Consider the following 25,634-nt stretch of genomic DNA (forward strand, 5'->3'; position numbering starts at 1 on the left):
GCGCATGCCCACTTGATGGACCCTGGCAGGAGTCGGCGCTAATCAACAAGCCACCTCGAACCAGTGGAGTCATTATTCATTGATAATATACAATATGGGCAGCACTCCATGCTAGCAACAAAGTTGGACGGTAAGATAAGAATGCCGAAGAGCTTACTATCATTGTTCCGTCCGCCCTCTGTTCGCAACACGAAAACTGTGCTAAAATGCTCGTTTCTTTTCTTGTCATCACCCTATACATAAAACACCTTCGAGAGCCCTATAGTTCAGCCCTCGATATTCAGACTTCCTTGCAGGAACCCAGCAAGGCCACCACACAATGCTAAATCTGCCGAAAGACCCACCAAAAGAGAAGACTCCCATCCACTATCTGCGGTTGAAAAGAACCCCAAGTATCGACATTACGACGACTCTCTAATTCGTGGTAATTTTGGGCGATATCACAGAACTCCCCCCCTCTCGTATAGTGGCCCGTAGAAAAAGCAAGAAAGGGAAGAGAAGCATTGAGAAGAAAGACAAAGGAAAGCAAGTTTTCTGCAAATTAAAGACTATTTTCACGAATAGATTTAAGTCCTTTGGGCCCTGCGGGATCTTGCGGAATATATCGTCTCGTTTGTCTAGGCGACCGAGATATTCGATCATACGGTGTTTTCCCCTTCATAGTTCGTTCGGGATGCCGCAAGTTCAGGAGACCTTTGCAAGTTTGCAAGCACCACCTTGCTCCTTGCCAAGGCAAGGATGTCAGCGACACGAAAATCTGAATCGGGAATAAAGCAGCCGCATATATCCAGTCAAATAACATGGGAATTAGGCCGTTACGACGTTGACGATCCGTACGATGGACCGCAGTGATGAGAGAGATGGCTTGATTGATCTGGTTCTCCAATGCCTGAAGCCGTGATTCCGTTTGGAAATTTGTATTTGCCGTGCGTTTCTCGTATCGTCGAACCGCCCGAGTCAGAGCATCAATCTCTGGTTGGAACCCTTTTCGTACTTCCGTGGTTGCCTGAGAAATGACGGATGAGGTATTGTCCTGTGATTGAGACGAGGACTCGGATGCAAGACGCTCCGCCGCGGTCTCCGAAACGTGGGCTTCCAGGTCTTCGAGGCGTTTGGTGAGGTCGATGATCTTACTTATATCAAGCTTGTCCTCCTCCGACGCCAAAGAGACGATGCGCTGAAGATGAAGCGTTCTTGCTTGCACCATCTTCAGAAGATGGGAGAATGGTCGGATTTCAGCGGCCAAAAGAAAGATGGTTAGGTTGTAGTTGGACACCAACCCTTCAGAAGGCCGCGAAAGCTTAGACCGAATCGTGTGCAAGAGCCATGTTCCGACAATGGGAAACAAGAAACAGGATACGAGGGCAGCAAGCTCATAAATTTGCAGTTCTCTACAGGCTGCACCGGTTGCATCTGAAGGGCGCGACGCCTTCTTTGAGTCCGGCGTTGCAAGAGATTCATGGGACTTGGGTGTCGTAGAAGGTTCGTTGAGATCTGATACCGGGGAGATTTCCGAAGCGTCGTAAAATCTATCGGGCTGTCGGACAGCTTGCGCAGAACGATACCAGTCCCTAGGATCATCATCAGAAGGCAAGGAATAAATGCAACCACATTGGAAATATAGAAAGATCACGTGCAGGTGCGGACGGCGGGAAGAGGGCGAGACCGTACCATGGCAATCGAACCGACCAATTGAGGAAGATGGCGGCGAGAACCAGCAAAGTGACATCCGTCACGACGGCACTTCCGTTCTGGAAAAAGACTCCGGCGATAGCAGGCAGAAGTGCCAGGCCCAAGGGGGCTGAATGCCAATGCGACTCGTCGTTGGGAAGATCGACATCGGTCTGTTTTGGCGCGCGGGGGAATAACAAAACATCGGTCGAGGAACGAATTGAATTTCGGGCCTCGGATACAGAATCAGACAAGGTCGAGTTCCGTCGTTCATTCCGCAGGTTCGACGAACCCTCGGCGAAAGTGGCCGAGCGGGTCGGACCACGATGGCGGAGAGTCATGGGAATCGGGGAGCTAGCGCGGGGGTCACTTTCGGTGCTAACGGAAGGACTTTGGAGGGGAGAAGTCGCAGGTCGGGGCATGGCAACCTAAGGGAGGAGACTCGACCATGCTAGGAACTAGGGTCAGCTAGTCAGGACCTAGGTAACCAAGCAATCTCGCCATAGGCGGATCGTAGATCGATCGGATCACAATTGGGGCGGGGGGTGGCACGCGATCAAGGAGGGCCTTGAAGAGGTGTGGAGGTAGGGGAGGGTGACCAAGTAGAGAACAGGTGTGGACGTGATCGAAAGGGATAAGGAGAGGGGGAGATTGGAAAGGGAGAAGAGAGAAGAGAGAAGGAAGAAGGAAGGAGAGAGAGAACAGGGGAGTCTTTCTCCCGCCCAATAAACCATGACGCCATGTGCAACGGAGCAGCTCAGGTGGGCAACCACAATGCCTCAGTTTCTGCACCCATCCAGCCCCCGGCTTGTCGGCTTCATCTCCGCTTGAGTCGCACTGACTTTTGATTGGATTTCCTTTCTTCTTTCTTTTTTCTTTCTTCGTCGGGCGACTTTGTGCCCCCCTAACCTAGGTCTGTATTGTATGTACTACTACTCCGTAGTACCTTTACCTCGGTCCATTTATGAGGTTTCTCCGAATTGTTTTGCATAAATACATTCTTGGAATGGTTCCACAATGCCTGTTTACTATGCTATAGTTTGGAATTCCATCTATGTTTCTGGCCAGACATGTCCTTAGTACCTCGACGTCACGCGACACGAAGCACGTGCAACGCAGGCCTGACGGTTCAGGCCGCGGCGAAGACTCGACGTACTGTACTCCCTACACCAACCACCTCCCTACGGAGTAAGTATAGGTATCCCAGGACTAGCCCTAGTGCCCTCCACGGCTGACCACCAAGCACCAGGTGGTGAACCCTCAATCCCGCTAGTCAACTCGCATCCCACTTAATTGAAATTACTATGTTTCTCCATACGATGAGAGAGGCGCACCGGGTCAGTGAAGACGAGCAGCATCGCCGACCGCATTTCAATACGGGCGCACCCCGGGGGTATTGACGATGAGTCCATTGATACCCCAATCAGGAATGGTCTGCTCGCTGGGCCTGCCTTATACTCAACCTTCCACCCTGCCGGTTTCGCAATCCTGCTTGCTGTCTCTGATCCCTTGTCTTCACTGCTTCTTCTTCGGTATTGAGAATGTCCTATCTCAATAGATCCGTGATGCAGTCCGGTCCACCCGGGGTAGCTCCCCGTTCATTCCCTAAAGACACGTTCGCGCTGCCGGGGCCACCCAGGCGTGCCCTGGTTAGACCACCATGCTGCCACCCGTCTCAGTATCACCAATTGACACCGGCACCATGCGTGGGTTCTTGTCTGTACTTCCACAGGAACAGTGAAAAAGCCTGTCTCTGCTATTCAAAAGGGAATGCTTCTTGGGTCGGGGGTGCATTCCCACTCTCAATAAGATATCTAGAGGACTCCGGTTTCTGAATAACGTCTCATATCACGTTTCCCCGTTCCTTGCCTTTCCCCTCTTATATCGGCGATGCTGGCTCGTTGCTCTTCAAATCTTGAACAACACTTTCCCTCCCTCCCGAAAAAGGCGAACCTGGAAACCACCGAAAGACCACACGGAGAAGCCTAAGGATCCTCTAAAGCAAACGGTCTATCTTTGAAAAGTCGAAGAATCTTTGCCTACTCAGTATGGATTCAGATTCGGCACCTCGTTACCACAATGTGACTAATGCAGTGGTCATTCCTATTCTCTCTATCCTGTCCATCATTGTCAGCCTGGTTCCGGTGGCTCTGCACTGGAAGAATCGGAACTTTCCTGCGACGTGCCTGATTGGCTGGTTCTTGGTTCTCAATTTCTTCAATATCATCAATGCAACCATTTGGCCCAATGATGATGTTGATTCCTGGTTCAGCGGCGTGGGCCTTTGTGATGTCGAAGTCAAGGTCATGATCGCTAGTTACGTTGCCGTGCCGGGTGATCTGCTGGGCATATTCCGTGGCTTGGCCAGTGTGCTGGACACCAGTCGTGCAAGTCTCGTTCCCAGCAAGAAGCAACGTTGGCAGAACCATTTCATGGATATCCTGTTCTGTGTCATTGTTCCAATCATTGCCATGATCACTCAGATCGTCTATCAGGCAAACCGATACATGCTGTTCGCCATTTCAGGGTGCGTCAACAGCTTCGACGAGAGCTGGGTGAGCTTCGTTATGTCTTTCATGTGGCCTCCAATCATCTGCATAATCGCTGGTTACTATTGTGGTATGTTGATCCGAATGCCAGCCCAATACGTGCACGGTACTGACCTTTCTCTACAATATAGGGCTAGTCCTGTATCGCCTCCACAAGTATCGCAGCCAGTTTGGAGACATACTCCAGTCTTCCAATAGCAACATCAACAAGTCCAGATTCCTTCGGCTTTTCCTGCTGGCCTTTACAATGTTCATAGGCATCATACCGACCCAGGCTTTCGTGGTATGGAGGAACGTGACGCTGTCGCAACCATGGCATAAGTATTCCTGGAGTACCCTTCACGGACCCAAGTGGCATGAAATTGTTAAGGTCCCAACGGGTGGGGCGGTTTTCTTTGATCGGTGGATACCTATAGCGTCGGGATTCATGTTCGTTATCTTCTTTGGGTGTGGTAACGACGCCTCGAAGATGTATACCTCAATCGCCCGCTATCTTGGTTTGGACTGTTGTCTTGTCGGCGGACAAGCATCTCAGATGGAAACCACTTCGTCAACCGGCGGGGGGTCTATGAATAGCCGGGTCAAACTTTTATTTCGTAAGAAGAGCGCATCTGCCACAAGGTTAGTGTGCTTTCTCATATCTCTCGATGGCGCGGGAGGAGCCTTGAACTGACATATTCTTAGAGTACATGCGAGCAACCTTGCTTCGGCCAATCCCACTGACCACAGCTATGTGGATCTTGAAAACAGCACGACGACATCCAAGACGCACAGACACATGCACAAGGAATCGTGGGTCAGACGTTTGTCTCCATTTCTCTATCGCCGCTCCCCATGCTGTGACGAAACGGTGTCGCTTCACAACCTGACCGGTCCTTCCAGCACGGTTGCTACCAATGCTTGGGCCGGAGCAAATACCAGCCGCAGCAGCAACGAGTACGATACTTCTACCAGAAAAGATTTCATTCTGGTAAAACAGGTCATAAGCCAAGAGAGTGAGAAGAATGTGTGAAGTGGCAAGTCACAGCGAGCCTGTATTTGTTCCTGGTCTTTGCGGTTATGCTGTCCATCTTGTTTCCTTTTAATCAAGCACTGCGGTGAAACGTCTCCTGTTAGCGGCCATCAACTTGAATCTGTATTTGTATCCTACAGGGCTTCCGGAAACTGATGTCACCATTTTTCTCTTTTGATTGTTTCCGTTACCCTAACTCTAAAAGGCACTGAGCCGCTTCGAGAAACAGAGGGAATATCTATTTATTTGTAGCCGTATTAGAAAGTACGTGACCCTACCATAACCAGTGTGTATTTGACTGGTCAATGTAGGTCGCCATATCCCTGTTCAGCTGCGCTAGGTCATCAATGAGCGGGGTAGCGAGTAGCGACAAACAGGGTCAATCTTGCTGACCATCTGTTTCTGCCCCTCATCCAGGCCCATCGCTTAATCGCAATCTTGACACTATCTATTACTTCCTCAGAACTGTCATATGCTCCACAGTGTAGAAGCTTGAATTCACTTACTGCTACTCAGGCCTGCCCTCTCGCCATGGCTGATCCGCTCTCGATTGCGTCTGGAGTTGCGGGTTTGCTTTCTCTTGGTATTCAAGTCACTCAGAATCTAATTAACTTCTATTCCGCGTATAAGGACCAGGCTTCCGATCTGGTTCAGATCACCCGCAATCTTGAAAATCTCTTAGTTATCTTTGACACCCTTGGTAACGCACTGAAAGTTCGCCAACCTCAGATGAATGAAGATGAATTGTTCAAAAGGATCAGCAAAGCAATTGGGGATTGCAATGAAGTCATCGAAGAATTACAAGCTGAATGTCGTAAATTTCAAGAAAAATCGAGCACAGGATTCAAGGGTCGGATTCAGGTTGCCGGGCGTCAGGCGGCTTATCCTTTTCGAAAGAGTACTCTACAGAAGCTGGAAGAAGACATCCGTGAGATCCGGGAGAACCTGTCTCTTGCGCTGAATGTGCTACATCTCAATAGCAATAGCATACTTCAAGAGGAAGCTGTGGAAATCACATCACTCCTGAAACGCATAGATGCGAATCATGTCTCTTCCAAGGTTCGTGATTGGCTTGCGGCGCCAGATGCGACCAGTAACCACCACAGTGCCTGCGACAAACATCATATAGGCACGGGACTATGGTTCGTTAACGGCTCTTCCTTCAAGAACTGGCTTGTGGAACGGAATTCCTTTCTCTGGGTTCATGGCTTTGCGGGGTGTGGCAAGTCGATTCTATGCTCGACTGCTATCCAGTCTACCTTGTCTGAGACTCAGCATCGCCATGAAGTAGGGGTTGGGTTCTTCTACTTTTCCTTTAATGATGAGTCGAAGATCAGGAATTCCGGCATGCTGCGCGCTTTGTTACTACAACTTTCGGTGCAACTTGAAGACAATGAAAAAGATTTACAGCAACTGTATGAATCATACAAGCCAGGCACTCCGCCCATGAACGCCCTCCTCAGCTATTTGAAAAACGTTATCTGCAGATTCCACGACAGCTACATTCTGCTGGATGCGTTGGATGAATGTCCGCGTGATCGTGAAAGGGGGGACGTTTTGCAAACAATCAAGACAATGAGGGACTGGAATTTGCCGGGTTTCCACCTTTTGGTTACCAGCCGTAATGAGCTCGATATTCGTCAGTCGCTGCAAGCTCCTTCCACCGCAGAGGTCAAGATGCGAAATGCTGAGACTGATAAGGACATAACAAACTTTGTTTCATACCGACTAAGCCACGACCCGGGGTTTCAGAAATGGAAGGTACGCCATGGAGAAATTCAAGAAAGCCTAAGCCAAAAAGCACAAGGAGTGTATGTCTGACAGGAAACATAAGACATTGAAAAGTTCCACTGATGGATGTACAGGTTTCGATATGTTGAATGTCAATTGATGGCGCTCAAGAGGGCTAAGAACCGCAATCAGCTGGATGGTTGTTTACGTTCCTTGCCTCGTGATCTGGATGAAACATATGAGCGAATCCTGTGCAGCATCGACAGACTATATGCTGAGGATGTCCGGCGAATCTTGATGATTCTTTGCCTGGCTAAGCGCCCATTAACTCTGGAAGAATTGATTGATGCTCATGCTGTGGACCTTGAAGAGCCACCACACCTCGATCGTGAAGGTCGATCATATGACCAAGATGACATCATCGATGTTTGTCGCGGTCTGATCGAGGTCGCAGCAATGGAAGGCAGTGGAGAACAAGAGACGCATGTGGCTCGAATCGCACACTTCTCCGTACAAGAGTACCTTGAATCCAACCGTGTGCTGCACCAGAAAGCAAAGGAATTTGCAGTGCAGAAAGATCGCGCAAATATTGAAATGGCACAGATTTGTCTTGTCTATCTGTTGGAGCCAGGACTCTCTAATAATCCACTAGATAAAGCAAGACTTACCGAGTTTTGTTTTGCCCATTTTGCTGCAATGTATTGGTACAGCTATTACCAGCAGGCTAGAGGTGGAAGCTCTGATATTGATCACTTGATCCTTAGACTCTTGAAGGATGGAGGCCGGCCGTTCCTGACATGGGTACAGCTGCATGACATGGATGCGCCGTGGCAAACCGAAATATCCTATGGGCGCAACGTCAAAGGTATACCATTACCTGTGTACTACTGCGCTCTTTTGGGATTGAAAGCCGTGCTGAATATCATGATAGCATCTTGGAGGAAGGACTCTAAAAAGAATGATATAATAAATACAAAAGGTGGACGCTTTAGCAATGCACTTCAAGCTGCATCATATCATGGCCATGAGAAAGTGGTACAGATTCTACTGGATCAAGGCGCGGATGTTAATGCTCAAGGAGGATACTATGGCAATGCACTCCAGGCTGCATCATATCATGGCCGTGAGAAAGTGGCGCAGATTCTACTGGATCAAGGCGCGGATGTCAATGCCCAAGGCGGACTCTATGGTAATGCACTCCAGGCTGCATCATTTCAAGGCCATGAGAAAGTGGTACAGATTCTACTGGATCAAGGCGCGGATGTCAATGCTCAAGGAGGAGGCTATGGCAATGCACTCCATGCTGCATCACTTGGAGGCCATGAGAAAGTGGTGCAGTTTCTACTGGATCAAGGCGCGGATGTTAATGCTCAAGGTGGACTCTACGGCAATGCACTCCAGGCTGCATCATATCGAGGCCATGAGAAAGTGGTAGAGATTCTACTGGATCAAGGCGCGGATGTCAATGCCCAAGGAGGAGGCTATGGCAATGCACTCCAGGCTGCATCATCTGAAGGCCATGAGAAAGTGGTGCAGATTCTGCTGGATCAAGGCGCGGAATGGCTTTGAACATTCTACCTTGTAGTGACCCTCCTGGTCTTACCGTAGTTAACTAGTTACAAGAACCTAAGTTACCTAAGTAGCGGTTGCCCAATCATTTTGGAGCTAAATATATAGATGTACGTAGTAGCCCGCGTAATACACTACAAGTGCGGGCAATTTTACCTATTGTCTACCTACATGCCTCAAAAGTGCGAATTCTGATCGGGGGAAGCGCAAGATCGCTCATGCGGATGCTTTCCCATCTGTTCTATAAATATTCAAAACACAATGGAGCACAACTTGCAGGACAGGAGAAAATGACCATTAAAGGGTATACATACAATGATGACGACAAGAACAACAGAAGCTACAATACATGCAAGCACCGGAATGACCGACAGCAAATGGGACAGTCAGGAAGCCAACCAACAGGTGGCTTTCGCCGGGAAAATTCCAGGTCCAAAGGATAACCAGAGACAGAGAGCAAGCCGGTGAGTCCAAACAACCAGCGTCTTCTATCACCTTCCCTCATTATAAAATTTCCCTGTGCATCTCGATCGATTTGCGAAAGTTTAGGCCGTCGATTAGTGAGAATCGTTGGGACGCTTGAGAACCTCGATATTTCCTGAAAACGAAAGGCAGGACACGTTAGATTTTTCCGAGATGACGGGGGTTTAATTGTCCATTCATTCGATGGGTCAGAGTTGAAGCTTACGTTGAACGAGACTTAGGGTTGACTGCTTTTTGCCGTCGGCATCTTCGTACGAACGCATGGTTGCGTCGCCCTCGACGTAGACCAGGGTTCTATTGATGAGGTGGTGGTTAGCGTCGTGTGTTTCTGGGTTCGATGGTAGGTGAATTTCGCGCCTGATGCGGTGTGCAGTGATCTTCTCCCTGGAAGCCCTGGGTTTTCTCCAACACCCCGGGACCTCTTAAAGGTCCCTACCCATGCAAATATGCAAATTTTATGCAAATACGGGAAGGAATCTGCGCGATCACATAGAACTGAGAAACTTACCCTTTCGGCAAGCCTAGGAGGTAGTCCCGCTGCGGCCCTTCGGGCGCGAAGCTGGCAACGCGGAACCAGCTCGTCTGGCGATTGTCCCGGGGGCCGTAGGAGGAGGACACCGCATATTTGATGACATCCTGACCGGTCGATGTGGCTTGCAGCTCGGGTTCGCTCCCAAGACGGCCGGTGAGGATCATACGGGCAACGGAGCGCGACGCAGAGCTGCTGAAAGAGCGCGCGGAAAGAGCAGCGCCGTGCGAGGCGCGCACGAGAGGACGCAGGGACGAGGTGAAGGCGGACATTGTTATGAGATGGGAGAAAGGATGTGTTCAACGAGAGCTAAGACGTGGAATCCGGGGTCGACGAGTCGAAAAGAAACAAGGCAGCTTGGACCATCGATTACGTGAGCCGCGGCAACGCGCGAGCCTCACGTGATGTTGATGCGGATTGAAGGGCGCGCGAGAAGTCGTCTGTCCTTCCTCTACCTGTCAACATTACCAACCAAATCTTGGATATCGAAGGGGCCCTTCTTTCGATGATCCTTACTTGGTTGCTGTCCTCAATACAGGCTCCTTGATGGATCCTTGTCCTCTACTACATGATATATAACATAATATGATGCTATCAAGACCCAATCTATACTCTGTACTACCAATTCCACTCGCCTCGCTTTGCCACAAGATGGGACTTCCACGATGCAATATACCATATCCCGCCAGATACACGCATGCGAGTTCCAATATAGTCTCCTTTTAATGGTCCGCATGAAATCACTACCGACCCGATTCCTGTTTCCTGAAATAGTGGCTCCCCGTGCGTTGTGACTTGTGAGACGTCAAGTCCGATTTCGCCCAGGGAACAGGATCAGCGGCAAGGCACGAATTCAAACTCAAATTCCTTACGAGGAATAGTTCCTGAATCATATCTTGACTCCAAATTTTTTCTCACCGCATCTGTTGTGCATCCCATTATTGATTCGTCGTGCTTGAACCATTGCGACTAGTATGCTTCAAACCTTCATTGCCATGGACTAACTCAAATCAACGGATGCAGCTGGTCGGTAGCACCGATCCCATGGGAACTCATGTTCGAGTTGCTGCGCAGGTCGGGATGCAACTCTGTGTTCTGTACGCCGTTACCCTTCTTGGCTAGATAATCATCCCACGACCCCAAATATAGTACGATTTGTCAAAGACTCGTCCCTGGAAAAGTCGGCGGCCGGCTCGGAAATTAGCCACACACCCATGGTCCATTAGGAAACCGAAACATAGCGATTCAAAACCCATTGTTTCCTCGATCTAGAGCGTGATAGGCTGACAACTTTGCGAAAAATAAAAGAAACCAAATCGGACCTGTCGCCTCCTGCAGCCGATCACACGAACGGCCCGACTAATGAGACTAGTCTAGTTTTGCTAGTTTGATCAGCAATGCCGGGGTTCTGACTGGGGTTGATTGGACTCGACGGTTTGCTAGCGAATTAGCTGTTTAAGCGAGACTTGAGCCAAGGACCTGGCTGACGAGGTCTACAGTGATCATGTTTTTGAATTCTCATAGCTAACGCGGTGCTCACGATTCTGGCCCTGCATGGATCAAACCACGTCAGTATACCCAAAGGCGCTAATCCGTTAGGACGTAAATCGGTGCCTCATGCGTGAAAATCTGGCTATACTCACGGCACGCCGTCACTGACCCCGATCTCACTGGCTTATAATGACTGTGCCCCTGCTTGTCTATGACCTGTTCCTTACAGGCTTGCCCCTCGGTTTCTGGGGCGTGATTGGTGGTCTGATCTGATCAATCTGCTCTGCCCCTTGAGTATAGCCAAGGGTCGTGTTAGCAGCCATATACGAAGACAGTTATTCGTTAACGAGTGCCGTGAACTTAAACCGCAGATCTTTTCCCAAATACTCTCATACCGATGCATGACACGGCACCTATTTGCTTTTTCCTACATCGAGTGGACCGGCTTGCGCCTTCCATGCATCTAGTCTATTTATCGTCATAACTCATGGATTCCCTGACGTTACGGAGGACTCCCTATCCAGGCCAAGTTAGCGGCAGGCAGAATCTAAAGACTGCGACGCCCTTCCCTATTTCCCGTGCAGACATCTTGGAGGGTAATATTATTCTAGTGGACATATACATAGTGGAGACGAGGGCTCTGCATGATTATTCGGTTCTCTGCTACGTCCAGCCACGTTTCTTGCGCTTTCTTGCGTGTCTGGAGTCCGGGTTGACAGCGGATTTTGCTGCTTAAAATTCGGTCGCCCTGTGTCTGAATGGCAAATAATGTGAAAAATAACCACCAGGAGATTTTCGCGCAACCTCACGGCAACTATAACGATACCCAGTCGGGTCACTCCTGGCTTTGGAAACTGCCCCTGATAAGCGTCCCGGTATTCAATCGCTCATCTTCCTGTCATAATGCGGGCCTTCTTTACGCTTAGCCTGCTGGTTTATCTTGTGTCGGGTTTATTCGCGTTTGGGGCCTGGGTGCCTTTCGGTGAGCGCAATACACATGGAGGTCTGGCTATCATACAAGCCCGGGCGACAGACCCGAGCTCGTCGACATTAGCAGACACGACCTCAACTTCTGACAGCACAACGGCAAGCGCGACACATCATGCTACGGCGACGGCCAATTCGACTTCAACATCAAATGCAACGACTGTCGCATCTACTACTGTCGCATCGCTCAATACGTCGGCACCGTCAAAAAGTGAGTTCAAATTCAGTGTGCTACACATACTCTCTAACTGACGCGGTATAGATGAGACGGATAAGCCCGCTCCCGGAGAACTGCCTCTTGAGCCTTTGATTACACCCGCATTGGGAGTGAGTGGCTTCATTCTCATAGCTAGCGGTGCTTTTCTTGCATTTATAGGAATCCGGAACTTGCGGTAATTCCAAATTTTCACTAGGAATTTGAAACGATACTCATCAACTCTTTAGGGTCCAAGTCTTCTTGTCAACTGCATTTTTGACCAGTTTAGGGGTCACTGTGAGTAACTAGATACATTACAAACATCTTAGCAACTCTGACTCTCTATCACTCCCAGGTCCTCATTGTCTATGTGATGAACCCCCCCGTTCGTGTCGCAATACAAGGAGCCTATCTTGTCGCGGTATTTTTTACCGGAATCACCTTCGGAGCCCTCTCAATTGTTTTCAAAGAGCTGAGCGAAGGCCTTGGGTGCCTCTTGGGGGGATTTTGCTGTAGCATGTGGCTCCTCTGTCTGAAGCCAGGCGGCCTCTTGACGGAAACGGATGCAAAAAGTGGATTCATAGGTGCATTTTCGGTGGCATTTTATGCTTTATCCTTCAGTCAATACACACGCCCGTATGGACTGATGGCAGCAACTGGAATTTCTGGAGGCACGGCGGTTGCCTTAGGAATTGACTGCTACAGTCGGGCCGGTTTGAAAGAGTTCTGGCTCTACATCTGGGGTAAGACTTCTGACGCAGCACCCTTGCATATTCTGGCATGTTCTGACACATCGTTTAGCTCTCAACGATGATATATTTCCTCTTGGCACCGATACCTATCCAGTGACACGAAATATTCGTGTCGAGCTTGCGGCGACGGTCATCATTGCTATCCTTGGTGTTGTTTCCCAACTTAGACTATGGCGCGTAATTCGGGAGAGAAGACACAAGGATGAAGAGATGCGCGCCGAGGAGAAGCGTAAGAAGGAGGAGGCCGAAGCCGAAAATTCAAAGCGACTGGCGGAGGACAACATGAAGGAGCGGTTAGAGTGGGAAGCCAAATACGGCAATAATCCCAATCCCAATCCCAATCCCAATCCCAATCCTGGACCGAACCTGCCAGAGCTCCCTGGTGATGCTAAATGCCTCGCGGATATTGAGATGGAGAAGGCCGACGCGATGGAGACCCTTTCGAGTTCCTCCGAGGAATCTTACCGGTGCCCTGATTGCCAAGAGCGGGCAGATAATGGCGAATCTGCGTATGCCTCTTCCATTACGTCTGATACAAGCGGAGCGACCGGAGGCAGCCAAACGCGACAAGAAGAAGACATGGCCAAAAGTTTGGATGGAGATGATTCAAGTCAAACGCTTGAGGACAAAAACGCCGCTCGTGTCAAAAGGTTTGATGGCACAGTTGCAGCACAGATGCGTGACGAGGAGAGCTCTGATATGACGGCCATCGTCGGCTCCGACGCGGGCTCAGATCGGGATTCTGGATGGTCCTGGGACAAGTCGTCCGTAAAGAGTAGTGTGAGGTCTGATCCTCAGGAAACCCTCTTTTCTGCAAAGGGCGAGTCCTCGTCCACTCATGGAAAAACGGACGCAAGGGACGATACTGCTTCTGGTAGCCTAACGATGATGGCACGTGGTGGTGTTTTAGCAGAGAAAGCTTCAGATGCAAGAGAAAGCACTACTGCTAAAGGTTTGTCCAGTTCTTACGAGACGTCCTCTTCTAAAGATAATGCCGGAGATAAAATGGACGACCGGAGTGTCTACTCACGAGAAGTGGAGGACCAAAAGCTTTCTCCGATGCAAGATGTTGGTGCAGCAAAAGAAATGGGGCACGGAAGCGCGCTGCAGAAGGAAGACAGAAAGGAATTTCCGGCATTGCCTTCCTTATCGCAGGTGAAGGACGAACCCGTTCCAGGTCAAGAAGAGCCCCTTAAAGAAGGCCCTGAACAGTCTGGATCAACAGCAAATACAATCGTGAGCACCGTCTCAATGAAGGACACATCGCAGGCGAATGTCTCAGCGAATACGAAACCTGCCCCAGATTATAAAGGCCCAAAATCCATCGAAGCCCAACAACGCAGCCGCTCTTCGGAAACCGTCAGCTCCTCCCTGAAATCCAAATCAAGCACCGGCAAGCAGAAGTTCTTGGAACCACAACCCAAGACCAACAGCAAACCCAAGAAGGAGGAGCCGGTCAAATTACAGGCAAAGGCTGTGAAGCACTTACCTCATCGAGCATCGAGGATGGTCCAGAGCTACCGCACCGACGAATGGGCAAAGCACTTGGCGGATGCGGAAATCCCTGAACCGGAACCTATCGAGTATGTTGAAGACGAACGGCACGAGGATCCATGGGAGGCCCAAGAAGCTGCGGCGCCTGTGAATGTTGAAGAACTGCTGCAAACGCCTCTGAACGCACAACCGCCGCCTGCCCTTGAGCACACCCTAGGGCGCGAGCCGAGCAATGCAAACGAGGGGCATCTGTTGTCTCACGGATCACAATCGCGTCGAGACTCCAAAGCCAAACGGAGATCATCCAGATCCACCAAGAGGCTTTCAGGATTCTCCTCTATGCCAGCAAGTAACCTACCCCAGTATCCGCCTGCAGCAGCTCAACCCCAAGCCCCCCAAGGGCCAACGAATAGCTTTCAGACGCACGCGAGCGCTCTGCCTCCGATTAATACCGCCGTCGATCAACCCCGAGAGGAGACGGAACCACCCAAACCACAATGGAGGGGTCCACCGGCCCTCTTGGACGTGCGGGAGGGCTTGATGCGGAGCAGGTTATCATCTTTTTCGCTTGGTTCGGACCCTTGGTCCGCGCGCAGTAGTCCTGGGATGTCACCTATCGAGACTTCGCCACGGCATTCTACTTGCCCCATCATCGAGGAAGGAGACAATCTTCCGCTGTCTCAACGCCGAACCATGCTCCATCAGCAGATCATTCCAATGACGCAGACACCGCCAGGGCGATGGAACGGCAATGCAGCCGGACCAGCTCCAGTACCAACCCCTTCCCCTGCCCCTGGCCCTTCCCCTGGGCCTTCTCCTACGAATACACAGGCCACCATGGCTGCGTGGCGGGAGTATGTGCGCGAGGACTTGTGGGACAAACGCAATCCGCTGGCAAAGATGAACAATCCCGTCGCCAGCACGGGGGCAGGAGACCGGAATCCCTTCGTCCAGGCCGATCGAAGTGCATTGTCCGTCAAATTCGGCACCCCGGTCGCGGAGAGCAAACAGCGAGGGGACATGAGCGACCTGCATCGAAACGCTATGCGGCGTATGCAAGCCATGGCCAATCGAAATATGAACGGGAAATGACCAGCCGTACTCCCTTTCTTTGTGATGATACTCCATCGGTCTGCCTCCAGGATCGCCCTATGAGGTAACGGCCGATTTAAGCGATACGCCCCCCCGGTCCCTTTATTGATCGTATGTCCCTTGTGTTTCGGAGTTAAATATTGATTTTTAAATTACGATTTGAGCCTGGCGATGAAAGGGTTGCGATGAAAGGGTTGCGACAAAACTACGGTGTACTGAGTAATGTCTGTATCTAATGGGTAAGAGATTATATGAAGATATTGGCTTTTCCGACTTGGACTGGGGTGGAGAATTAATTTATTTCCCTTCTTTGTGGCTCCCATTCTCGATACCTGAATTCCTTTGTTTCGGTTCTACACCCAAGAAATGGGATCGATAGTGTCTCCTTTGACCCATGGGCGGGCGATTTGGATTTCCCCGAAGCTATTGGCGTTAGGGTCGATCCCTTCAAGACTAGAGGTAAATTTAGTAGCAACGCCAGGGGGGCCGAACAATCCGCCACGCAGTTCTGGACTGGCCAGTTGGAGGATCCCCGACATGACGCACTCCATGGCTTATTTTTCCTTTGACCGGGGTTGCGATCTTGGCCATCTTGCCTGCGATCTGACTGTTTTGCGCTTCGGAGCTGCACGAACGTTACACATCCCGTTCGGAATGGCCTCTCTTTCGACGACTTATTGGGTTCTATCTGTCTCGTTTAATAAACTGTATTCATCTGCCATGGCAGGGTGGTATGATGTAATTTGCCTGCTGAAGCCGCAAAGTTGGAGCCTTACTTGACTTGGGCGACTGATCGATGGTTTCGCCGTCGGGTGGGATGGGACCGGGATGGGGATTAATAGTGGATTTATTATGGCCTTATTATTACCATTATGAATTCTAGGGATTCCCTTTCGTTCCAGGCGTTAGTACTTCTTTATTTAATTACTCACGATCCGTCCCAGCTCCGTTCCTTTTTTTGGTTTTTCTCCCACCTTTGTTGGATTCCTTCGCTTGAACTGCGACCCCCGGACCGAGTGATTTTTGAAGCTGAAGCTGAAGCTGTGAGATCGATCTATACGAATCTCTATCTAGGGCATGACCTGTATGTACTCCGGACATACATCTTGAGTGATCCACCGGTATGCGTTCATCCATCCTCCGAGTGGAAATATAATATGTACCTATGCTGACTCCCTATTCGCATCAGATAATCAATCAATCGGCGAAGATCTCATTCTCCGGACAAGCCAAAGCGAGAAAAAGAACTAAAAGACTAAAAAATCAAATAAAATAAAAAAACTCGAATGTTGCGCTCAGGCCGTCCCGTGACCCCAGTGCCCCTTTCTGCCCGCCGACCAACCACTCTCGTTCTGCCCGCTGCCTCCGCCTTCAGGCAGCTTCTCCCTCTTCTTCCCTTTTGCCTTCGCTTTCTTCCATCACGGCGTCCCCTCGTCCGCCCCGTCTCCCTATTCTTGCCCCGTCGGCTTCCCCCTCGGAAACGACGTCCTTCACGGCCTCCCATACTCACCCGCTACCATCGTCCGAGGCTGAAGGATTTTCCACCACTTGTTCTCGCTTCTCCTCGCGTGGCTACCGCATTCCGCGGCGTTCATTCGAGGCCCACCGGCCTGCATTTTCCTTGGCCGATCGCTCCTCCGCGGCGCAGAGTTCCTCGCGATCCCTGTCACAGTCAAGGAACTCGTCTTGGATCCCCCCCGCGATTCTACGCCCGCCTTCTGTACGACTGGCCAACCCTGTCAACCACGTCCCGCGAGCCACCCCTATCACCCTCCCTCACCCGCTCCAGATCTCGGACGAAAACCTACCGCTCGAAGCGCATCGAGACGCCTACCCGCTTCTCTCCATTCACGAGCAACGTCGCAGTCGACTGACCCCCTCCCCAAATAGCCTGGTGGTCGAACATAGTCAGGGGGAAATCGAGAGTGGCCGCTCTAGTATCGCAGTGCCTCGAGGGCAGAGGCGCAGTGGCGCGTTTGACGACCGCTGGCTTTCTCAGGAGATGTCCGACCCGACGGCTAGGAATGAGAGCCGGGAGGCAAGCAGTCTTCGTCCGCCCGACCGGGCCCATCTTGGACTCGATACCGCCGGTCCACGGGGACCCTACGATGACGAACGACCTCGACATGTGCAATCGCAGACCTCACTACGGTCCCAATTGCAAATCGCCTCGATTCCTTCCAACAATCTTCCTCCGGTGAGCGGCGAACCCGAAGTGGCAGAAGAACTAGCTTGGGGTCCAGCCCATCCGTGTTACCCTCACATCAACTCTCACGTCCCGATCGGCTCCAATGAATTCATGACGACGCGACTCATTCGCATCCGACGCGATTGGATGGTTAAGGGGGACCTGGCACCGACCTTCTCGAACCTTTACCCCGAAATTCTGGATCCGTTGCTGCCGGAGCAAGAGTTTCGCAAGGTGATTGCGACGGTGAACGATGAACTCATCAAAGCGTTCGATCCGTTCAGTTTCCGAAACTGGCTGGATGGCGCGTTGGGCCTGCTCACAGGCTGGCTGTGGGAAGACATTGGCGCACCGGCTATCAAGGGTCACCTCCGACGCGTGGAAGATTGGATCGAGAATTGGAATCGAGAAGTTGGTGCCAAGGACGGGGTGCACATATGGAGTCTTCGACGGACGGCCTACATGTCCCTGGATATCCAGATTCCTGATCCCAAGGTCGGTATCATTCATAGCGAAGGTGGGACATCCATTCCGGGTGGAACATCCATCCCGGGCACCAGGCCGAGCAGCGGTGTTTGAGCCTGCCTTTGGTCCTTCACGCTTTTTTTCTTCCTTTCTTCTCCTTTTCTTCTTTTCTTCTCTTCTTCTCTTCTTCTTCTTTTGTTCCTATTGGATTGTATTATCTTTGTCCCTTTACTCTTTTTTAATTCCTTCTTCCCCACCCAAAGTGGCAGCTGCATGGATTCTAGCGAACTTTGGATTCCCCCTATTTCTTCTTCTCGCTTTGACTTTACGATATCCATGTCCGTGTTTTCAGACTGTTGATACCATTCGTTTTGACCTTGGGAGTGATTTGCGCTACCCATTGTTCTCTCTCTTTTTTTCTCTTTTTTGTTGATATCTAGCTTGTCTGCCGTGCCCGACTGTTGTCTGTTGTCTATAAAATTCAGTCTGGGGCGGATGTGTTGTGGATAAATTTGAATACGGGATGTGATTTAGACGGAGGCCGGAGATGGCTGAGAGACAGAATTAGACTAATATTACTTATAGTCGTCAAGACACGAGTCTTGCATTGTTTTTACCGTGATGATAATGATCGTAGAGTACTCCGTACTGAGGACAAGCACCGTGCGATGGTGCGCCTTCCCCACCCGCCCCGAAGCAGCAGCTCCGCGCTGAACCTCCGACGGACCTTCCACCGTCTCCTTTCCCCTTTCCTCTTCACTCCTTGTCCTTTCATCTCCCCTCACACCCCTCTCCCCTCCCCCGCCTTCTCCTCGCCATGCTCTCTGGTATTCTCATTTTCAACCAAAAAGGCGAGAATCTCATCTTCCGCGCCTTCCGCAATGACTGCCGTCCGCGCCTCGCCGATATCTTCCGCATTCAGGTCATCTCCAACCCCCAAGTCCGCTCGCCCATTTTGACGCTGGGATCGACGACGTTCAGCCATGTGAAGCACGAGAATATTTATCTGGTGGCGGTGACCAAGAGCAATGCCAACGCGGCGCTGGTGTTCGAATTTTTGTATCGGCTGATCATGCTGGGAAAGAGTTACTTTGGGAAATTTGACGAGGAAGCGGTTAAGAACAATTTTGTGCTAGTGTATGAGTTGCTGGATGGTAAGTTATGGCGTCCAGATCGTTATGGGCTTTTCTTTGGCAGTCTGCCAGAACCTTGCAGGGCGACAGCCGCAGACTGACCATCCTAGAAATTCTTGATTTCGGATACCCCCAGAACACGGAGACGGACACTCTGAAGATGTACATTACGACCGAGGGAGTCAAATCCGCCATTGCCAACTCGCCGACCGACTCCAGCCGGATCACCATGCAGGCTACGGGCGCGCTCTCGTGGCGTCGCTCCGACATTAAATACCGCAAGAACGAAGCTTTCGTGGACGTGATTGAAGACGTCAACCTCCTCATGTCGGCCACCGGTACCGTGCTACGCGCCGATGTTAACGGCCAGATTGTGATGCGGGCATACCTCTCCGGCACCCCAGAGTGCAAGTTCGGCCTCAACGACCGCCTTCTCCTCGACGGCGACGGGGCCAGTACGTCGCCTGCGGGCAACCGCGACGGCGCTATGAAGGCGACGCGCGCCGCGGCGGGATCAGTGACTTTGGAGGACTGTCAGTTCCACCAGTGTGTGAAGTTGGGTCGCTTCGACGCGGATCGGATCATCTCCTTCGTGCCGCCGGACGGCGAGTTCGAGCTCATGCGATACCGCGCCACGGAGAACGTCAACCTCCCGTTCAAAGTGCACCCGATCGTGCGCGAGGTCGGTACGACGAAGGTGGAATACAGCGTGGCGATCAAGGCAAACTACAGTCCCAAGCTCTTCGCGACCAACGTGGTCATCCGTATCCCCACGCCGCTCAACACCGCCAAGACCACGGAGCGCACCAGCCAGGGCCGCGCCAAATACGAGCCCGAGCATAACAACATCGTCTGGAAGATCGCGCGGTTCTCCGGAGGCAGCGAGTACGTGCTCACGGCGGAGGCGACGCTGACCAGCATGACACATCAGAAGGCGTGGAGCCGGCCGCCGCTCAGCCTGTCGTTCAGCCTGCTCATGTTCACGAGTAGCGGGTTGCTGGTGCGGTACCTCAAGGTGTTCGAGAAGAACAACTATAGCAGCGTCAAGTGGGTGCGATACATGACTCGCGCGGGAAGTTATGAAATTCGGTAAGTCTACTACTGCCTTCCTCCACGTCAATGCCCCGGTGCATTTGATAGATATGCTAACAAATCCCCTCCTTTACAGATTCTAGCCGGCTGGTCTACTGCAGGCAGGGTAGCCCGGCTCTATTTGAATTCCTGATATCTATCTTACCTTACCATTACCATTTAACATTTGCCATGAGCTCGGTGTTTGGCGTTCTGCATCTCACAACGGCTTTTTATTTTCACTATACTTCGAATCCTTTCTACCACCTTCTACATACAAAACAATCTTATAATGCCATCCAAACATAGTAAAACGACACAAGTAGCCTAGAAGCTACCCATACACACACCTCTTTCCAACCTAAGCGTTTAGAAATGTTATAAACAACATTGTCCAAAGGCTTAGGCTAGATACCTTACCAGATGAAATACTCGGATCCACAGGGTCCAACTTTATGCTCCCTATTGTCGTCAGAAACCCACATCATAACCACGATATCCTCAACCGGGTCGACCGCGAAGTCAACTACGAGACAAAGAACAAATGACTAGGTACCTCATAGAACCGAGGGGGTGATTTAATGTTAAAGATAGGAAAGAACCAAGGTTCGCTATCCGTGACAGGTACAGAGAATAAGCAGTGGAGACTGAATGATGTAAGTGGTTCAATCGATAGAGGGGGAAAAAAAATTACAATGAATCAAGCATGTGTATGCGACTAGTTCGTTGGAAGAAGTACTTCAAGAAGAGAGATGTAGCCAGATGGATGGATAGAAAAACAGATGGTTCGTAGATAGTATACAGAGGTAGATAATAGATAGTGTAGGTGAAATATACTGGCTGGAAAAACAAACAAAAAAAAGCAATCAAGCTAGAGACAACAGATATAGTAAGACAAGACAAGAAGAACCGGGAGTACCAGACCAAAGCCGCGGCGTAAACACACAGAGTTACAAACACAAGAGATACAAGAAACATGTCCAGAGCAACGCAATCTGATCCCAGAAGACAAAAGAAAAAATGAAAAGGAGGCACTAATAATACAGTACTTCATACCACTCATATGAAACAGTGTGGTGATCCGAGATTAGAGAGATGTGGGGGCCGAAAAAAAAAAAAAAAAAGCAAACCGTGAAAACCCATAGAATACATCACAACATATTAACCATCAAGAATAAGTATAGTGTTCAGGTAGAAGGAGAAGGACAAGGAGATGAGGAAAGGAAGTGGACGAATTGAGAAGGATGCGATTCACATCCAGTTCTCATCCAGGCGCCCTCGCACCATTCGTCGCCCTCGTCGCAACCCCACGTCGCCGTCGCCGAGGAGGGCCTGCCATCGCCGTCCGACACTAGCGTTATCTTTGCCCATGCGACGCGCGCAGTCATCCCAATCTCGTTTCGAAAGCTGGAACTTTTCCAGGACCAGCTCGACAAGTCGCTGGTCATCGTCTGATGTCCAGGACTCGGTGTCCCGCGCGGTAGGCTCTTCCGTCTCCTCGACTGACGGGAGTGCCGCGTCAGGATCAAAAGACGACGCGCAGTTTTCTTGTTTCGATACAGATTCTTGTTTGCGCCGTTGTGCAGGGGAGGGAGGCGACTGTGTGATAGGTGGAGAACGAAGAGAATAGAAATCGGACTGCGACAGACCTAGCGGCAGGTCATAGGGGACGTATCGACGGCGTTTGGGGGTAGAGTATCTAGTGTTGCGTGGAGGGGTTTGCGCATCGGCGAAACTAGCGCCTTCTGCTTCAATGTCGGCTTCGTAGGAGTCGCGGCGTCGCTTGTTGGCGCCGCGAGGCCGCTCGGGTTTAGGGGTTGCGACGGAGGAGGGTGCGTTCTGTTTTTGTTTCCGCGACCGGGCGGAAGGTTTGGGTTGGATTTGGAGAGGACTTTGAAGGCGTGGTGTTTTGGATCGTCGTGGAGATGGGGCCGGAGAGCCATTTAGAAGTGATTGAAGAGCGCGACAGGTGCCCACGAGGCCGTTGTTGGATGGAAAATCGTCGTCTGACGGAGGAGGGGTTGTGAATAAACGACTGGGAGTCAAGCGCGACCGAGTGGAGGGGCGACGTGTGTCGCAAGGCAGAGCAGATGGGAGCAACATGGTTGCGAAGCGAGAGATTGTCCGCGAATGAAAGAATATGGATGGAAATGAGAGGCGATGGCGATAGATCGATGGAGGATGTGGGTGAGTAATTGCTGATGGAAGACCGTGTGCGCCACGATGCGCGCAGGCAGCGCTGCAATTTGCGCCGGAGGCGGTTTTGACGAGGAGTGAGGCAGATAGGAGGTCAAAAAAGAGCCAGGCAAGAGAGAGAATACCAGCGCTTTTAATTATCTTGAAACCGACCGATGCGACGGGGAAAGTTGGATGGTGGGATGGAAAACGATGATGGACGAGAACGAGCGAGCGAGTTGAGTGTTGGAGGAAAATGAGCGAACGGGCGGGTTTAAACCGGAAAAGGAGGGTTTGGCTGGTTGGCCTGAGGCGGGCTTGGCTTGCGTTGCCGCAAACAGTCGTGTCCGTCCCGTGGGGACCTTCTTTCTATCGAAGAACCACACACCTTCTTGCAGACTCTGCAATCAATGAACGAATGAACGAATCACCGAGTCTCTGTCTTGCTCAAGACCAGTGTTTCACCTATAGCAACAGCAATAGCAGCAATAACAACAACAAAGAATGACTGGGATGAGTTGGCTGCCTGCTGCCCTCATTCCTTCTAGGTCTCCTTTCCTCTACGCTCTCCTTGATCTAGGGGACTGGCTCTATTATGAAGGCCTGCAACGAACGGCCCTGAAGGGCTTACTACATCTCACCATCTCGGGTGGGCTCTAGTAGTGAGACAAGGGCAGGAAGAGCCACCGGAGAGGGATGCACCATGCAAGGCTTCACTCTACAAAAACTGCCGATACAAGGGGATTTTATTTTACGAGCTGCATCCCTCCCGAACTGCGAGACTTGGTAGAAACTAGGGAGATCGACCTGCGACATCCCACTTTTCCTGTCAAGACGGAGTGCAATTTCCTGTCGCGATAATGGCTGGCCCGTGCCGTAGTGGGACGCGCGACTCCAGACGCATTGCTGCAATGCGCGTTAATTGTTCTGCTCTGCAAGCGTCAGGCGGACAGCAGTTGAGTTGGTTCTGTTCTTGCGAAGGTGCTTCAAGTCTTATGCCTATCGTATACTAGCTTATTTGATATAGCCGTTGAACTCTCCTGGCCTGGGATACAACTGCTGAAGGAGGTCAGTAGTGCCAACCTGGATTCCCTCCCATCGCAGTAGTAGCCTTCTTCCTAGGGACCCTTGGCTCTCTATTCAGCTGGATCTATAAAGATTCTCTCATTCGCATCATTGTGCTTCGTTCTTCTTCTCGTGCGCCGTGACTCAACCCCGCCACTTCCCAATCTGGCTATATTGGGAAGGAACGCGAAACGCGTCGCGAACGCGTTGGGCAGCGCGTACAGAACACGTCGCGCGTCAACCAATCATCAGGTGATGCAAACACGTTGATCATCTGATGAAGTCATTCATGAATCATATTTCATTTATCCAAGAGGCTGGATGCGGTTCTTGACCCGTTTCATCTTATCAACGACCCGCCGGGGGTCACCCTTGCTGCTGGAGGAGGGTTCCGACCACGCTTCCATTCTTTCCGATGGTAAGACACGACGGAATGCTTTGCTTGACTTGTGGACCCCTGGGTAGACCCGCCCTGTCTGGTTGCTTTCAAGACCAGCCACAATTGTGACTGTGGTTCTTCTTGCATAGTTCTTCTGCAGACAAACTGCTCCTCGGAAGAACTGTGATCCACCATTGTGAGGCTTGCATTATCTCGGAGATTACTGCAACAAATTCTACGAACATGCCAGGGTATTGGGATGCAGACTCGCGCCGTTGCATTGACGTGAACTCGAAAATAAATCCCCGATCATGCAATTCGAAAATACGCCTGCACAACCAGGGAAGGGCTAGAGCTATCCCTGGTACCCTCGGCCACGACAGCTTCCTTCGCCAGGGCAGAGGCTCCCTAGAACTAGGAGCTCTTAAACAGAAGGCTGGAGGCCCGTCGTGGTCCAGTAAATTCAACAGGCCACTGGTGTACGCAAACTCCAGCCACCAGCCCCAGGGCGGTATCCCGGGTCATGCAAGGGGTACCAGGAACAGGTGCAACCAGAGTGCACAAAATCCCCGAACAGTGGAGTCGCCCCATTGTACGGGTATGCGCATCACGCTGACACATGCATGTCCTTGTTCTTCGAGTACGAGCTGCGAAGCAGTCCAGGATCCCTTTCATCCGTGGATGCTACCCTGTGGTTTCTCCTTGGTCGCTTGTCCTGTCCTCCCATAGAGAGATCCGATTGGCTTTTGTGTTGCCTCCTTGAGTCTCTAGTTCTGTACCTTTCTTCTGTATGGGGAAAATTGATGATTCTTACTTCTGAAATTCTACTCCTCTATACAATGATTGGATACTGACTGAGACCTGTGGAGTGCATGGGAACGCGGCTTGTCCATTCGTTTGCCTCGATCTCTTGCTCGCCGAAATATAGTTGCTCAATAGTCATTACTAACGACCAAGGGCTCATCTTCACTTCTCAATGCCCACAGTACCGTGATCAAAAGTACTTATCTATAATCCAACCTTGCTTACCATTACACCATCGGTTACAAACGGAAGGCCCTGCGACTCGTTTGGCCTTCATATTGTCCCCCTGGCTTACACGGTTACAATATTCTACGCTGGAATCGAACAAGCGAATTGACATACACCCGAAGACAGAAGCCCACACAACCATCACATGCAATGTCTTATCCCGTTCTGTTCTTTCTCTGAGGGGATTCTCCCTCGATTACATGAGATGAGATCCTCAGGTCCGAGTGACCTCGCAAGGGTACCAGATGTAACGTCACTCATTCACTGTCTTAACCCCTGTAGCAAAAATCCCAATCGGCACCGACGCTACCCTCTCTACCTTGAATTTCCTTCCTCTCTCTTATCGCCAGGGCTAGCTCGTAAATTGTTCGCCCTCTCACTTCATACTTCCTTGTTCTATTATTATCTATAATGTTTCCGAATCATGTTGAATCGGACTTTGTAAGACAAGTTGACCTTTCTGTAGATCACTCTTGATTGTCGGTCGCTAATATTCTATCGAGAAATACCTCCTGGAGACAATGACTTGGGTCACGATTCGCTCATTTGCAATCAGCATCTCCGTAACGA

At 50.8% G+C, this 25,634-nt stretch overlaps 7 protein-coding genes across 7 annotated transcripts; 4 read left to right on the forward strand and 3 right to left on the reverse strand.

The window, feature by feature from the left end:
* Positions 1-541: 541 nt before the first annotated feature.
* KD926_007825 (uncharacterized protein) lies at positions 542-2,093 on the reverse strand (the record flags this gene model as incomplete). The annotated part of the gene is made up of 2 exons (XM_053100714.1): positions 542-1,571; positions 1,672-2,093. 2 exons carry the CDS (start codon positions 2,091-2,093, stop codon positions 542-544), a joined length of 1,452 nt encoding a protein of 483 aa, XP_052955590.1.
* Positions 2,094-3,719: 1,626 nt separating this feature from the next.
* Positions 3,720-8,532, forward strand: KD926_007826 (uncharacterized protein; the record flags this gene model as incomplete). Its single annotated transcript, XM_053100715.1, has 5 exons — positions 3,720-4,290; positions 4,352-4,841; positions 4,905-5,190; positions 5,749-7,043; positions 7,098-8,532. 5 exons carry the CDS (start codon positions 3,720-3,722, stop codon positions 8,530-8,532), a joined length of 4,077 nt encoding a protein of 1,358 aa, XP_052955591.1.
* A 671-nt stretch (positions 8,533-9,203) lies between these two features.
* On the reverse strand, positions 9,204-9,816 carry KD926_007827 (single-stranded DNA-binding protein; the record flags this gene model as incomplete). The annotated part of the gene is made up of 2 exons (XM_053100716.1): positions 9,204-9,309; positions 9,524-9,816. The coding sequence occupies 2 exons, from the start codon at positions 9,814-9,816 to the stop codon at positions 9,204-9,206; spliced, it is 399 nt and encodes a 132-aa protein (XP_052955592.1).
* A 2,122-nt stretch (positions 9,817-11,938) lies between these two features.
* Positions 11,939-15,556, forward strand: KD926_007828 (TMEM198/TM7SF3 family protein; the record flags this gene model as incomplete). The annotated part of the gene is made up of 5 exons (XM_053100717.1): positions 11,939-12,233; positions 12,285-12,414; positions 12,467-12,515; positions 12,574-12,961; positions 13,020-15,556. The coding sequence occupies 5 exons, from the start codon at positions 11,939-11,941 to the stop codon at positions 15,554-15,556; spliced, it is 3,399 nt and encodes a 1,132-aa protein (XP_052955593.1).
* A 1,286-nt stretch (positions 15,557-16,842) lies between these two features.
* On the forward strand, positions 16,843-18,323 carry KD926_007829 (ERF4 family protein; the record flags this gene model as incomplete). Its single annotated transcript, XM_053100718.1, has 2 exons — positions 16,843-16,863; positions 16,932-18,323. 2 exons carry the CDS (start codon positions 16,843-16,845, stop codon positions 18,321-18,323), a joined length of 1,413 nt encoding a protein of 470 aa, XP_052955594.1.
* Positions 18,324-19,026: 703 nt separating this feature from the next.
* On the forward strand, positions 19,027-20,517 carry KD926_007830 (AP-2 complex subunit mu; the record flags this gene model as incomplete). The annotated part of the gene is made up of 3 exons (XM_053100719.1): positions 19,027-19,363; positions 19,453-20,431; positions 20,511-20,517. The coding sequence occupies 3 exons, from the start codon at positions 19,027-19,029 to the stop codon at positions 20,515-20,517; spliced, it is 1,323 nt and encodes a 440-aa protein (XP_052955595.1).
* A 1,147-nt stretch (positions 20,518-21,664) lies between these two features.
* Positions 21,665-22,516, reverse strand: KD926_007831 (uncharacterized protein; the record flags this gene model as incomplete). Its single annotated transcript, XM_053100721.1, has 1 exon — positions 21,665-22,516. One exon carries the CDS (start codon positions 22,514-22,516, stop codon positions 21,665-21,667), a length of 852 nt encoding a protein of 283 aa, XP_052955596.1.
* Positions 22,517-25,634: the final 3,118 nt, after the last annotated feature.

The sequence above is a fragment of the Aspergillus affinis genome (assembly GCF_023601865.1).
Source record: "Aspergillus affinis strain CMG 70 chromosome Unknown NODE_49_length_218823_cov_86_643632, whole genome shotgun sequence".
Taxonomy (NCBI): domain Eukaryota; kingdom Fungi; phylum Ascomycota; class Eurotiomycetes; order Eurotiales; family Aspergillaceae; genus Aspergillus; species Aspergillus affinis.